The 14932-nt window shown below is 45.8% G+C and overlaps 1 protein-coding gene and 1 long non-coding RNA gene across 2 annotated transcripts; one reads left to right on the top strand and one right to left on the bottom strand.

Moving 5' to 3' along the window:
- Positions 1–14: 14 nt before the first annotated feature.
- LOC143013787 (E3 ubiquitin-protein ligase TRIM21-like) lies at positions 15–2771 on the bottom strand. The gene has a single exon (XM_076167464.1). The coding sequence runs from the start codon at positions 2769–2771 to the stop codon at positions 1203–1205; it is 1569 nt and encodes a 522-aa protein (XP_076023579.1). The 3' UTR covers positions 15–1202.
- A 10790-nt stretch (positions 2772–13561) lies between these two features.
- LOC143013712 (uncharacterized) lies at positions 13562–13778 on the top strand. Its single transcript, XR_012965210.1, has 2 exons — positions 13562–13693; positions 13747–13778. It is a non-coding gene; the product is annotated as an uncharacterized LOC143013712 (long non-coding RNA).
- Positions 13779–14932: the final 1154 nt, after the last annotated feature.

The following is a 14932-nucleotide window of genomic DNA, read 5'->3' as shown; positions in this document are numbered from 1 at the left end:
TGTATGATGCTGCTGTTTAATCACACAACATGATCCTTCTCACTAGATTATCTACAGTTTGCCATAAATGATAAACTGAGACTTTACAGAGCAACCTGGGGGTTAAGAGAAGAGCAATAAGGTGGAAACATAACACAACAGTCAGACATGAAGAACGCTCAGATCTCTAGGCTTGGTCTCAACTCCCCAGCTAGGTTTCTAGGCTGCTGCTTCTCACACCAGACTTCTTATTCCTATCACACTTTGACCACAAAGCATCGGTACATGGAGAGAAGGAGAACATGAGTAAATCAGATATGTGACAGAGATGGAGATCAAAGCCACGTGCCGCTTTCCTACAGAGCTTAAATGCATCTAAAGTCCAGATGGAGGACGATTCCACCACAGAGAACACAGAGAGAGAGAGAGAGAGACATCACTGGAGGTAATGAGAGAGGAACAGAGGATGTTTGATATTTACTGTAGCCTTCTTTAGCCCCGCCTACTTGTACCATTTCCACTATTTCACTTTTGTTATGTAGTCAGCAGCAAAGGGCTTGAGAATCATCTACAACTAAAACTCAGTGCAGCATTTTACACTTTTAAACTCCCCTCTGTGCTTATATGTGTGATTGAAACAGCATGGATTAAAGGGTTAAACATGATTGGAAAGCTCTGGTTTTGTTTATTAGATTACAGATACAGTCTTACATGAACAGAGCTCTGCACTAAAACCTGAAAGTCAAACATGTTTCCAGATTTGATACCAAACATGAAAACAGCTGACATGACCTCATCCCAACTTTATTATTGTTTTTGTTCCAAAGATCAAAGACAGAATTCAGTCCATTCATAAACCACAACCCAACATTTGGGATATTTACAGAGATCAATCAAACCTTTTGATTGATCACACTTACATGCAAAGACTTTACTCAAAGCTTCTGATTGATTGATTGATGAACAGTAATCACAGTTCTTAGATCAGTGTGAGTAAATTGTTGTGTTACAGCAGTAAGAAGCAACCAGAAACAAATATGATGTCATCAGAATGTGAAGAAAAGACAAAGTAAAGAGGGAAGATCAGCTGATCCTTTGTACTTTAGTTCCCTTAAACCACAGAAACGTTTCATGTAAACTTCTGCGGGTTAGGCAGAGTGACTGACAGCTGAGATGATCAGAGGGGCAGAGTTTATATCACCTTGATGATGCCCAGGATTAAATTATGGGAGGAGCTTATGAGTGAAGGAGCAGCCAGTGAAGGAGAAGATCAGAGCTGCAGCATCCACGTCATAGAAGGAGACCAGACCCTCCTCATAGTCCACAAACACGGCCACCTTCTCTGGCTTTGACTCCAGACTCAGAGGGACAGGAGAGCCATCATAAGCTTTGTACTTATCTACTTTCCTCAACCCTACAGTCCAGTAACCTTCCTGAGGGCTCAGTGTGAGGGTTCCCCTCCTGTTGCTCGTCTCTCTGGTCACTCCTAAAGTCCATGCTGTCTTTCCTTTGACCTGAACCTCGAAGTAAAATCTTCCAGAGCAGAAACTCTGCTTTGCTAAAACATTAACACCTGGATCAAATCTCTGTGGGTTGTCTGGGAGATTCTTCCTCACATCACCACGGTAAACTTGTTTCTCATCATCAGACAGGATGAGTATAGGATTAGCTGTATCAGGATCCAGTGTCACGTCCACTGCAAACTGCTGGATCCTCCTCAGCTCCACCTTCTCCTGCAGCTTCTTCACCTCCTTACTGATGGTCTCCTCCAGCTGAGCCACAGCTTTCACCAGGCTCCCCTCATGTGACCTTTGCTGGACTCTGACCTGTGTCCAATCCTTTGTGGGAGTAGCAGAGCTGATGGATGAGAAGCTCTGGAGGAGGTGTAGGTGATCTTCAGAGAGTAGGAGCTTCTCCACCTCAGCAGTTCTCTCTCTCTGCCCATAGACTTCCTGCTGCAGCTCCTTGATTAGGTCTTCAGTCTGTTTCTCTGTGCTCCTCTGCTTCTCCTCCATGGTCTTCCTGAAGTCGGCCTGGATTTTCTCCACAAGCTGCTTCAGAGCGGTGAAGACCTGATCTCCATCTGCTCTCTCTCTGTCTGCAGCTTCCCTGCTGAGCTTTGCTGACTGTTTCATCTCCTGGATCTTCAGTAGTGTCAGCTGGATCATCTGCTGAAGTTCAGCCACCATCTTCTCCAGCTCTGTCTTCTTTCCTTCATATTCTTCTTCCAGAGGAACAAACTCATGGTTCTTGTGGTCTAAAACAGGACAGAGTGAGCACACACAGGTCTGGTCGGTCCTGCAGAAAAGCTTCAGAGTTTCATTGTGCTTCTTACACATCGTGTCCTCCAGGTTGTCCACAGGATGGATCAGCTGGTGTGATCTCAGGCGTGCTGCTGTCAGATGAGGCTCCAGATGAGTCTTACAGTAAGAGGCCTCACACTTCAGGCAGGACTTGATGGCCTTTAGTTTGGTTCCAGTGCAGACGTCACACTGAACTTCTTCTGGTTTGGCAGCTGGTTCCTCTGATCTTCTGCTGGCTTCCTTTTGAGTTGACCGTCTGAACTCAGCGGCCATCTGAGATATGAACGTGTTGACCTTCAGCTCAGGTCTTGTGCAGAACATCTCGTTACACAGAGGACACACACACTGGATGTTACTGTCCCAGTGTTGAGTGATGCAGCTTTTGCAGAAGTTGTGTCCACATGGTGTGGAGACTGGATCAGTGAAGACCTCCAGACAGATGGAGCACAGGAACTGATCTTCAGACAGCAGACAGCTGGCAGCAGACATGTCTACCCTAACCATTTCTTTGGTTAGGGTTAAGTTGTGAACTCTCATTCTTACAACAGTTAGAGTTGTCTACATCTACATCATTTCAACATCATAATCAACATTACTGTATATCTATATGTATGTCCTAGTGAAAGTGAGCAGAGGAGCTACCTGCTTTAAGAATGACAGTTTCTCTAACCAAGCGTCTCTGTATGTGATTATGGAAACTAATATTGCAGTAGGAGTGAATTAAACACTCACAATAAGGTTGACTGGGTCTCTAGCTGTCTTTGATTTGCCTCTCTGTCCTCTCTGTCTCTGTAACTTTGCTCAGGTTATATGAGTTGACTGATCTGTGTTGTTCTGTTCTGTTGTGGTCCACAGGAGAAGACGCTCTCATGGAATACCTCAAGACCAAAGCAGTGACTGTGGAGTACTGAGACACATGAGGTCCTCACAACAAACTGACTGACTACAACTCAGTGGGAAGAGACATGTCTCCCTGCTTTGCTCACACATCCAACTCCAGCAATGCTTAGAGACAATTTTCTGTGTGTTTGTGTCTCTGTATGTGTGTGTGTGTGTGTGTGTGGAGGTGAGAGGAAAGCTTTGGTGCTCTCCTTGACCACAGTCTGGACAACGTGCCTGCTGTCTCTCTGCATTCTGTGTGGAAATGCATGATGGGATGTGTGCGTATCTTTCCGCCTCAGCTACAAACACACAACCCTGAGGTGAACGCTGCTTCTTCCTGCCTCGTTTGACACAACGTTTCCTTTCTACCATCTGATTCTGACCAGCATCTGAAACATGCTCCTTTCTCATTCACTCTTAATGGTACCTTCATCAGAAACTAGAGAAAGCTGCAGCTTCATGGACAGAAAATGAAATGTAAACACGAGTATGGTATTGTTATAAAGACATCTGGCTGTTTGATGATAGTTTATAGAGACATGAGGCCGTTTAAGAGGAACTGGTCATCATGATGGGGAGATGGGGTTCAGGAAAAAGAAACAAACAAAAACAAATCCCCATTCCTGCTCTTACAAGTGTGATGTGCGTACTTTCCTCTGGTGCCTGAGCTTCCTTGAATGCACCATCAAGGAGTTTTCTCTGTGCTCTATTCTCTTTTAAAGAAACGATGAACCCACCAAACTCTGTAGACTCTTAGAACAGGGATCTGAAACTGGAGACGTCTAAACTGGCAGTGAGAGTCACACACACACACACACAAGTCTTAATGCGTTCAGATGTGTGTTCTCTTCTTGTGTCTCCCTCACATGCACGCTGATTGTTTACCTTCTGTCTCTGTCTGTTCCTACATTGCATCTTTATAAACCGACTCATCCCTTTTGTGCAATTTTACTTGATTTGTAAATATTTTTAAATGAAAGAGGAAGATATTATTTGATATATTCTTGTCCTTGTCAGCCAGAGGAACAGTAGGTTATAACACTGTAATATATGTGTGTGTGTTGAAGCTGAGCAGCTTGACTGTAGCTGTTTTTACATTCAATCTACTAAATTTTTTAAAAAGGTATGGTAAAATTGCAGAGGGACAAACAGGAAATGAGTTTTCTATTTGACCACAGTAAGGGCTAACACCCCCCCCCCCCCCCCCCCCCCCCCCCCACACACACACACACACACACACACACACTACTCATTGTGCCATGGTGAAAGGTATCATCACAAAGTGTTTTTTGTCTCACGCACAAAGTGTGAACGGCCCCTTCAATGATCAACCAGTCAGCCATAAATGTCTTTAAATGCTGAATAAACTTTGATTTCCCTTTCACTGTATGATGCTGCTGTTTAATCACACAACATGATCCTTCTCACTAGATTATCTACAGTTTGCCATAAATAATAAACTGAGACTTTACAGAGCAACCAGGGGGTTAGGAGAAGAGCAATAAGGTGGAAACATAACACAACAGTCAGACATGAAGAACGCTCAGATCTCTAGGCTTGGTCTCAACTCCCCAGCTAGGTTTCTAGGCTGCTGCTTCTCACACCAGACTTCTTATTCCTATCACACTTTGACCACAAAGCATCGGTACATGGAGAGAAGGAGAACATGAGTAAATCAGATATGTGACAGAGATGGAGATCAAAGCCACATGCCGCTTTCCTACAGAGCTTAAATGCATCTAAAGTCCAGATGGAGGACGACTCCACCACAGAGAACACAGAGAGAGAGAGAGAGAGGGAGAGAGAGAGAGAGATCACTGGAGGTAATGAGAGAGGAACAGAGGATGTTTGATATTTATTGTAGCCTTCTTTAGCCCCGCCTACTTGTACCATTTCCACTATTTCACTTTTGTTATGTAGTCGGCAGCAAAGGGCTTGAGAATCATCTACAACTAAAACTCAGTGCAGCATTTGACACTTTTAAACTCCCCTCTGTGCTTATATGTGTGATTGAAACAGCATGGATTAAAGGGTTAAACATGATTGGAAAGCTCTGGTTTTGTTTATTAGATTACAGATACAGTCTTACATGAACAGAGCTCTGCACTCAAACCTGAAAGTCAAACATGTTTTCAGATTTGATACCAAACATGAAAACAGCTGACATGACCTCATCCCAACTTTATTATTGTTTTTGATACAAAGATCAAAGACAGAATTCAGTCCATTCATAAACCACAACCCAACATTTGTGATATTTACAGGATCAAACAAACCTTTTCATTGATCACACTTACATGACAAGACTTTACTAAAAGCTTCTGATTGATTTATTGATGAACAGTAATCACAATTCTTAGATCAGTGTGAGTAAATTGTTGTGTTACAGCAGTAAGAAGCAACCAGAAACAAATATGATGTCATCAGAATGTGAAGAAAAGACAAAGTAAAGAGGGAAGATCAGCTGATCCTTTGTACTTTAGTTCCCTTAAACCACAGAAACGTTTCATGTAAACTTCTGCAGGTTAGGCAGAGTGACTGACAGCTCAGATGATCAGAGGGGAGGAGTTCATACCATCATGATGATACCCCGGATTAAAGTATGGGAGGAGCTTATGAGTGAAGGAGCAGCCAGTGAAGGAGAAGATCAGAGCTGCAGCATCCACATCACAGAAGGAGACCAGACCCTCCTCATAGTCCACAAACACGGCCACCTTCTCTGGCTTTGACTCCAGACTCAGAGGGACAAGAGAGTCATCATAAGCTTTGTACTTATCTACTTTCCTCAACCCTACAGTCCAGTAACCTTCCTGAGGGCTCAGTGTGAAGACTCCCTTCCTGTTGCTCGTCTCTCTGGTCACTCCTAAAGTCCATGCTGTCTTTCCTTTGACCTGAACCTCAAAGTAAAATCTTCCAGAGGAGAAACTCTGCTTTGCTAAAACACCAATACATGGATCAAATCTCTGTGGGTTGTCTGGGAGATTCTTCCTCACATCACCACGGTGAACTTGTTTCTCATCATCAGACAGGATGAGTATAGGATTAGCTGTATCAGGATCCAGTGTCACGTCCACTGCAAACTGCTGGATCCTCCTCAGCTCCACCTTCTCCTGCAGCTTCTTCACCTCCTTACTGATGGTCTCCTCCAGCTGAGCCACAGCTTTCACCACACTCCCCTCATGTGACCTTTGCTGGACTCTGACCTGTGTCCAGTCCTTGGTGGGAGGAGCAGAGCTGATGGATGAGAAGCTCTGGAGGAGGTGGAGGTGATCTTCAGAGAGTAGGAGCTTCTCCACATCAGCAGTTCTCTCTCTCTGCCCAGAGACTTCCTGCTGCAGCTCCTTGATGAGGTCTTCAGTCTGTGTCTCTGTGCTCCTCTGCTTCTCCGCCATGGTCTTCCTAAAGTCGGCCTGGATTTTCTCCACAAGCTGCTTCAGAGCGATGAAGACCTGATCTCCATCTGCTCTCTCTCTGTCTGCAGCTTCCCTGCTGAGCTTTGCTGACTGTTTCATCTCCTGGATCTTCAGTAGTGTCAGCTGGATCTTCTGCTGAAGTTCAGCCACCATCTTCTCCAGCTCCGTCTTCTTTCCTTCATATTCTTCTTCCAGAGGAACAAACTCATGGTTCTTGTGGTCTAAAACAGGACAGAGTGAGCACACACAGGTCTGGTCGGTCCTGCAGAAGAGCTTCAGAGTTTCATTGTGCTTCTTACACATCCTGTCCTCCAGGTTGTCCACAGGATGGATCAGCTGGTGTGACCTCAGGCGTGCTGCTGTCAGATGAGGCTCCAGATGAGTCTCACAGTAGGAGGCCTCACACTTCAGGCAGGACTTGATGGCCTTTAGTTTGGTTCCAGTGCAGACGTCACACTGAACTTCTCCTGGTTTAGCAGCTGGTTCCTCTGATCTTCTGCTGGCTTCCTTTTGAGTCGACTGTCTGAACTCAGCGGCCATCTGAGATATGAAAGTGTTGACCTTCAGCTCAGGTCTTTTGCAGAACATCTTGTTACACAGAGGACACACACACTCAGGACGTTACTGTCCCAGTGTTGAGTGATGCAGCATTTGCAGAAGTTGTGTCCACATGGTGTGGAGACTGGATCAGTGAAGACCTCCAGACAGATGGAGCACAGGAACTGATCTTCAGACAGCAGACAGCTGGCAGCAGACATGTCTACAAGATGAGAACAGACAAGAAAATGAGTGAAAACATCTCTGGAGACACAAACACTGATTGTTGAGCAGGATGAAGAGTCTGGATGTCTTAAAGCTCCTGAAGTTCATGTCAGAGTGAAACAGGAGAGACGACTTTGTTCTTGATGGATATTATGAGCAGACTGGGGTTTGTCCTGAGGGGCCGCTCAAGGAAACGTCATGAAAAGACTTCAGGCTCAGCTTCATGAGGATTGATTGTGTATTGATTAGGACATGAAGCTTTTGTCTCTTTAGTTCTATTCAGACTGTTTGACTTTAAAGTTTCCCTTTTCACTCTGGAGCTGAACTTTGCCTCTTAATGAGGTCACCATGACTACAGACTGCACTCACTTCACTTCCTGTTGCCGTGGGTGCAGCTCAGTGCTGAGACTCACTGACGCAGCTAAACACACACTTCCTGACGCTCTTTTCTTGCTCTGACGGTAAAAACTGCCGTGTGTTTACAAACACCAACGTGTGTGAACCAGAGCCAAGCCTTTAAGACTGAAGCAGTGAAGTGAGACGTGTGAGAGCAGCTCAGCCTGGACCTCATGCTGCTGCTGAAACTGACAAGATTCTGTCTGCACTCACCTGAGTTTGGCTGAGACGCTGCAGAGACGCTGCAGAGACAAACTTGGACAAACTTCTGATCCTCTGGCTTCTCTTCTGCTTCAGTCGAGGCTCTGCTGGACTCTGACTGACTGACTTTTCGTTTCAGGAATATGACATTGCAGCTTCTGCTTCCTACTCTCGTGTTGCTCCTCCTCCTCCTCCTCCTCCTGTAGCTGTTGTTGCTCCTCCTCCTCCTGTAGCTGTTGTTGCTGCTTCTCACACCAGACTTCTTATTCCTATCACACTTTGACCACAAAGCATCGGTACATGGAGAGAATGAGAACATGAGTAAATCAGATATGTGACAGAGATGGAGATCAAAGCCACGTGCCGCTTTCCTACAGAGCTTAAATGCATCTAAAGTCCAGATGGAGGACGATTCCACCACAGAGAACACACAGAGAGAGAGAGAGAGAGAGAGACATCACTGGAGGTAATGAGAGAGGAACAGAGGATGTTTGATATTTACTGTAATATCCCAAGGATATCCCAATTGCTCCCCCCTCTCAAATGGTTGCTAATGTAATGTAAGTCGCTTTGGATAAAAGCATCTGCCAAAATGATCGTAATGTATTACCTCTCTCATTCTGATCATCATGAAACATATGTGTTATTAGGTACATATTCTATCGACATGTAGTTCATTTGCAGAATCAGATTTCATTTTTCTTTACAGTTTGCATTCCAAATACAATCAAATTATTTGTGTTGTATGATGGATTATGATGTGTTTGGTCTTTCTCCTCCTCATTCTTAAAGCTTTAACACAATCATGTTTAACATCAGGATAACTACAGTGGTCCCATCTCTCTGCAGGCTTCTTCATGGAGCCCACAGTGTTCACTGGTGTGGAGGACCAACACCTACAACAATACAGACCTGGCTTCACCTTTTGAGAGCTTTGAGCAGTCGGGCTTTGGCAACGGTCTCGGTGAGCATGTTGAGAATGATTGCTCTGAGCACAGTGCATGTACCTACAGGTGGGGTAGCACTGAGAGGGTGAAGTTGTAACTACATGTGTTGGGAATACCCGGCCTGAATGTCTCATAGATGCCCTCTGCACCTGTTGTGTGAAAATGAATGGGTGCTGACGGATAGCTCAAGGTTGTGTAGCACAGTGGGCACACATAACACTGAGACTAGCTCAAGGTTGTGTAGCACAGTGGGCACACATAACACTGCAATGGGAAGATTACTAACAAATTCAGCCCCAGACCAACCAATAGGAAGAGTCCCAAGAGAGGCGAATCAAGGCCAAGGGGTAGGGAGGCGATGCCATTACTGTTTTTAGGGTCTGCAAGACTGCTTTACACGATTAAGATCAAACGAGTAATCATAATAGTGGCAAATGCCTAAGAGTTTAGGATAAAGGGGAAGGACCTGGGGCGTGGAAAACCCAGGTCCAGAATAGTATATAAGGAGAAGACGAAGAGACACAATTCAGAGCAACCCCGGGGTTTTCCTCTCACTTGTTTCATTTGTACCTTGCTGCGAATAAACATTTTACTTGGATCTGAAGACTGGTTTCCTCAACTTCTCTTAGACTATAGCTGAAGTCAAGTTTTTTACTAGCCAGAACCTTGAAGACTGATTAGAAGTAAACTATTGACGTACTATTGCCACGTCATTTGGCGAGCTAGCCAGGAGGGACGGTGTGGCCAAGGGACCAGTGGGGTCGTCAGAGGAGGTGGGACCAACCCAAGGGCCCAAAATCCACCAGAAAGGTGAGAAACAATTCCTTTTTTCTTTTTCCAAATTTATTGGGTGGCGTCCCTGGCCTTTGTCTGATCCCACGGTCACAAGGTATTGTCACCTCTCCCAAAAAGACCTAGATTTAGAATTAATAAGATAAGTATTGACTAACAAATAAGAGTTGACAACTGTCGTCAGATCCAAGATTAAGAATGAATGATTCTGACACATTACATTACATTACATTACGGTCATTTAGCAGACGCTTTTATCCAAAGCGACTTACAATAAGTGTGTTCAACAAAGGTAGATAAAAGAACTTCAGGTCACAAGAAATCGTAAGCGCATTTCCTTCCTAAACCAACAGCTAAGAGCATAACTAGAGCTAGAGTAGAAGTGCAATAAGTTAGGTACTATGATGAATGAGAAAAAACAAAGAACAAAAGGACAGATTAGAAATGAAAGATTAGAAAACAAGAGCATCAGAAGAGCTAGGACAGAGTAGGTGATGTCCTAAGAGGGAGGATCCGGGTAGTGTTTCTTGAAGAGATGGGTCTTCAGCCTGCGGCGAAAGATGGGTAGCGACTCCGCTGTCCTGACATCAGTCGGGAGAGCATTCCACCACTGAGGTGCCAGAACAGAGAAAAGCCGTGACCGCATCGATCGCAAGCAGGGGCCGCTGAGCGCCGGGGCAGCCAGTCGCCTGGAGGCAGCAGAGCGAAGTGGTCGGCCGGGGGTGTAGGGCTTGACCATAGCCTGGAGGTATGAAGGAGCTGTTCCTTTCACTGCCCTGTAGGCTAGCACCAGAGTTTTAAACTGGATGCGAGCAGCTACGGGGAGCCAGTGTAGAGAACGGAGAAGGCAAGTTGTGTGGGAGAACTTGGGAAGGTTGAACACCAGACGAGCAGCAGCTTTCTGGACGAGCTCCAGAGGTCTGATGGCGGAAGCCGGGGCGCCAGCAAGGAGGGAGTTGCAGTAGTCCAGGCGGGAGATGACAAGAGCCTGGATCAGCACCTGCGCTGCCTTGTCGGTGAGGAAGGGACGGATCCTCCGGATGTTGTAGAGGAGGAATCTGCAGGAACGCGTCACCGAAGCGATGTTTGCCGCGAACGACAGTTGGTCGTCCAGGGTCACACCCAGATTCCTCGCGGTCCGAGTAGACGTCACCACGGAGTCATCTATGGTGATGGCCAGGTCTCGGTGCGGGCAGCCCTTCCCTGGGAGAAACACCATCTCAGTCTTGTCCAGGTTGAGCTTCAGGTGGTGCTTCGACATCCACCCCGAGATGTCTGCCAGGCAAGCAGCGATGCGCGTCTCCACTTGGGCGTCAGAAGGAGGAAACGACAGAATCAGCTGGGTGTCATCAGCATAGCAGTGGTAGGAGAAGTTATGGGAGTGGATAACCGAACCAAGAGATGTTGTGTAGAGGGAGAAAAGAAGAGGGCCCAAGACCGAACCTTGCGGAACCCCAGTGGTGAGCCTACGTGGCTTCGAAACAGAACCTCGATGGGATGATGGATAAATGTCAAAGAGTGATATTTAATTGTTTGATCTGTATGTGGCTTTGTTTGTCATTGGTCTGTGGGGCTGGAATGATCTATGCGTTCGTGAAATATGCAGAGAAACTCTCAAAAGAATCAGTAAGAAGGAGCATGAATATGAGTGTGAATGGAATTTAAGTAGAAGAGCATTTATTGTTGTGAAGTTATTTAAGGCAAAAAATCTATACCACAGGGATGGTATGAGATAAGAGTAAAAGTACCGCTTGAAGACGTCTGTCGCCGTGCCCTCTCAGGGGCGACTCAAGAAGGGAAAATAAGCAATGTCGCCGTGCCCTCTCAGGGGCGACCTAAGCAAGAAAATCTGAAGAACGTCGCCGTGCCCTCTCAGGGGCGACTCAGATAAGAGAATAAGTTATTTAAGGTAAAAGTACCGCTTGGAAGACGTCTGTCGCCGTGCCCTCTCTGGGGCGACACAAGCAGGGAAAAAAGAAAATCTGAAGAACGTCGCCGTGCCCTCTCAGGGGCGACTCAGATGTAGAAGAGTACCGGGCAGGGAGCCCAGGGAAATAACGGGCAGGTAGCCAGAAGAAGTACCGGGCAGGGAGCCCAGGGAAATAACTGGCAGAGAGCCAGGGGTAGTAACTGGCAGGAAGCCAGAGCATTTTGTTTTAAAAGGCCTTGTATATATATATGTATAGAAAACAGGAAAGAAGGAGTAGTGGAGAAAGAAAAAGTGGATAGAACTATAAATAGTATACGCTACATTTATGCATGAATGTTATTTTTAATGTAAATAGAAGTGGAAATGAAGTTTGAATAAGTTGCCATGTTTGGAATTGTGAATAATGTCGCTGTGTTCTGATCTTAGAAGGTCAGCTTAGATAGCAATCTTGCATACGGTGTGCAAGTAGTTTAATATTTAGAAGAGTGTATGAGTAATAATCTAGAAATTGATCCATTTAGCAAAAGTTACTCCGCGTATAGGTTTAAAATAAGGGCTGCGAGCCTGTCTCCGTGGTGGGCATTTGTTTTAACATATGAAGATTTATGTCAACACCTGAGGAAGAGTAATCGTCTCACGAAGACACCCCCTCACCCCGCTTTACAGTATTTGAGTGCTCTGTGGGACACTGAAGTTGTGTGTGTAGGCAGCAACGAGCACCACAGAGAGAGGTGGAGAGACGGAGAGTGGTGGGAAGGAGGAGTAGATCCCACCCAACTGCTAAACAGTGAGTCACACACAGAAAACGTGGGAACTGTAACATGTGTAAGTGGGATTGATTGTATATCAGTGGACGCAACACACAGAGGAGATTCCCCATTTCCAGAGTATAGGGGATTTGTTGAATGGCAAAAGATAATATTGGGACAGGACATTTTGTATGATAACCGACCAAAATACCCCGGACTCAGAGTAGAGAGAGTAGAGTGGGCAGATCATCATAGAAGGTGATGTAGGGATACATACAAATACCCAGAGGTAAATCGGTGAGCAAAGTGAAGTCAGAATTGGCTAGAGCTGGAGGATAGTTGGCACAAGAAGGGAGTGCAGTTAAGATAAAGTAAACAGACCGAGGGCAAGGTCATGGGGGTCAAGCTGAGTAAACAATCTGAAGAATTGACACCCGCTGAGCTTATCATGCTGCGTCATCCTACACAGAAAAGGAAAATTCAAAAGTGTATGAGCAGATGGAACAGGATCACAGCAGGCCATAGTAAGTGGCCCGTACAGGGAACCTTTGATCTAAAAAATTGTGACAATGTGGAAGAGGAGCTAAGACGTAAAGATAAAAGAAACGACCAAAAACATCAGAAGGAGAGACTGAAGAACGCGGAACAGAAGGACATTCTGCAGTACTTTAAAATGGAGGGTACACAAAGACAGATGTTAATGCAGGAAGCATCAGCCCCTCCTCCCCCGTATGGAAAAGAACACACAGGACAGTACCCACTAATGACTGGCGGAGTAGATGGTAAAGTAACAGGGACATTAGTGGTAACAATGAAATCAGGAAAACAATTAGGCGGAAAAAGAAAGGTCCCCAGGGAAGGAAGGGAACTAAGGTATAATGAAGAAACAGAAGAGCAAGACAACATGTCACTGAACTCAGAATCTAGTGACTCCGGGTCCAGTGAGGAGTTGAGATCAAGCAACCTGAGGGCAGGCATAAACTCCAGTAAAGAGCCAGATCCAGAGCCAATACCGCGTGGCATGAGTCATGCTGCATCTGAGATGCAGTTGCCACTCGGAAGAGATAGCTCAATAGGAGGAGCACCCTCAAGAGGAGCCAGGAACAGAGAGTCAGGAACATACCTGACACCCCAAGAGATACACCATAGGACCACTAGAAGGAGTAGTCTGCCAGAGGAGATAGCCTATAGGCAAATCCAGGAAGCAGGAGACAGGCCACAACCACAATTAGACAGGAGCAATCGGGACATGTTAATAGAATGGAGCCGTATGGAACAGCAGGTGGCCAGAGAGGCTAAAAGCCTGACGAAGAAGGCGGAAAGACGCAGGGCAGGACAAGTGGAGGTAGAACAAGACAAGCGCCAGGCACAAAGGGAACAGTCACCCTACAGAGCCTGGGGGTCACCAGACATGAAATGTGCAGGGGCTACGGCACAAGAGACGGAAAGATTACAGAAATTGCTGGACGAGGTGGAGCGAAAAGTAGTGAATGAGATGAACAGGACACGTGAGTTAAACGAATCATTTCTGCGGGAAGAGCTCGACAAGGAACGTGAGCTCAACGAAGCACGTCGCATAGACTGTTTTGATGATTATAATGACAGAGAGGAAAGCGAAATAACTGAACAACAGTTTACAGTGGATATAGAGTTATCGGAAGAAGCAACTGGAACAGGGGAAATGGACCTGAGGAGCGGAAAAATACCCTATACGCGCAATCAGACCACAAGAAAAAGACCCTATACATGCAAAAGGTCCAAGAGAACAACACTCTGTCCACGTAGTAGGGCAAACAGGAAAGCACCTGCAGCAGAATGCCAATCAGAGGATGAAACAAGAGATGATGACGGGAACCACGAACGTGTCATGGGTCCACTGCTGGTAAAGGGACCAGGTAACATAGAGAGATATGTGCCATGGGGATTTATGGACATCACAGGATTAATAAACCGTCTTCCTGCACTAACAGAAGGAGCTGATAGATGGATAGCAGCATTTGAAGACAACACGGGTGGGATAAAACTGGCTGCTGGAGACATCAAAGCATTATTGATGAAGGTCACGGGTCAACATGTGTCTGGAGAGATCTTTGAAGAAGCAGGGGTGGCAGGACTGACAAAGAGCCATAATTATGACCACACCCCTTTTAACGCTATTCGGGGACAGGAAAACCTTGAGAGACAAATATCCTTCTAAAATGGATCCTTCAAAATTAGAAAGGGAAAGCTTGAAGGATGAAGACAGCCCTCTACAGTTCCTGCATCAGTTCCAACGGAAATGGAAGACAGAGACAGGCAGTGAATGGAATGTAAATGAATCATCAAAAGCTCTGTTTAAGTTGTATGTAAAGAATGCCATGCCAAAGGAGATACAACATAAGCTGAACGGAGTTGTTGGGCTGATGAAGTTGGACTGGCCTGTGTTCACTGAACACCTCGTACACTACGTGGATGTCTACAGAAATGAGAAACGGGCTACTGAGGAGCAGAACAGAATGCTGGCTGGTAAACTAACCCAGCTGCAGATAGGAGAACTGACGAAACAAAAGAAGGACCGTGAAAAGGCGAAAAACCAGGC

Source organism: Genypterus blacodes, unplaced genomic scaffold (genome assembly GCF_046128005.1).
Source record: "Genypterus blacodes isolate CSIRO-AG114 ecotype Tasmania unplaced genomic scaffold, CSIRO-AGI_Gbla_v1 ptg000158l_1, whole genome shotgun sequence".
Classification (NCBI taxonomy): Eukaryota; Metazoa; Chordata; class Actinopteri; order Ophidiiformes; family Ophidiidae; genus Genypterus; species Genypterus blacodes.
This window is presented reverse-complemented; position numbering and strand designations above follow the sequence as displayed.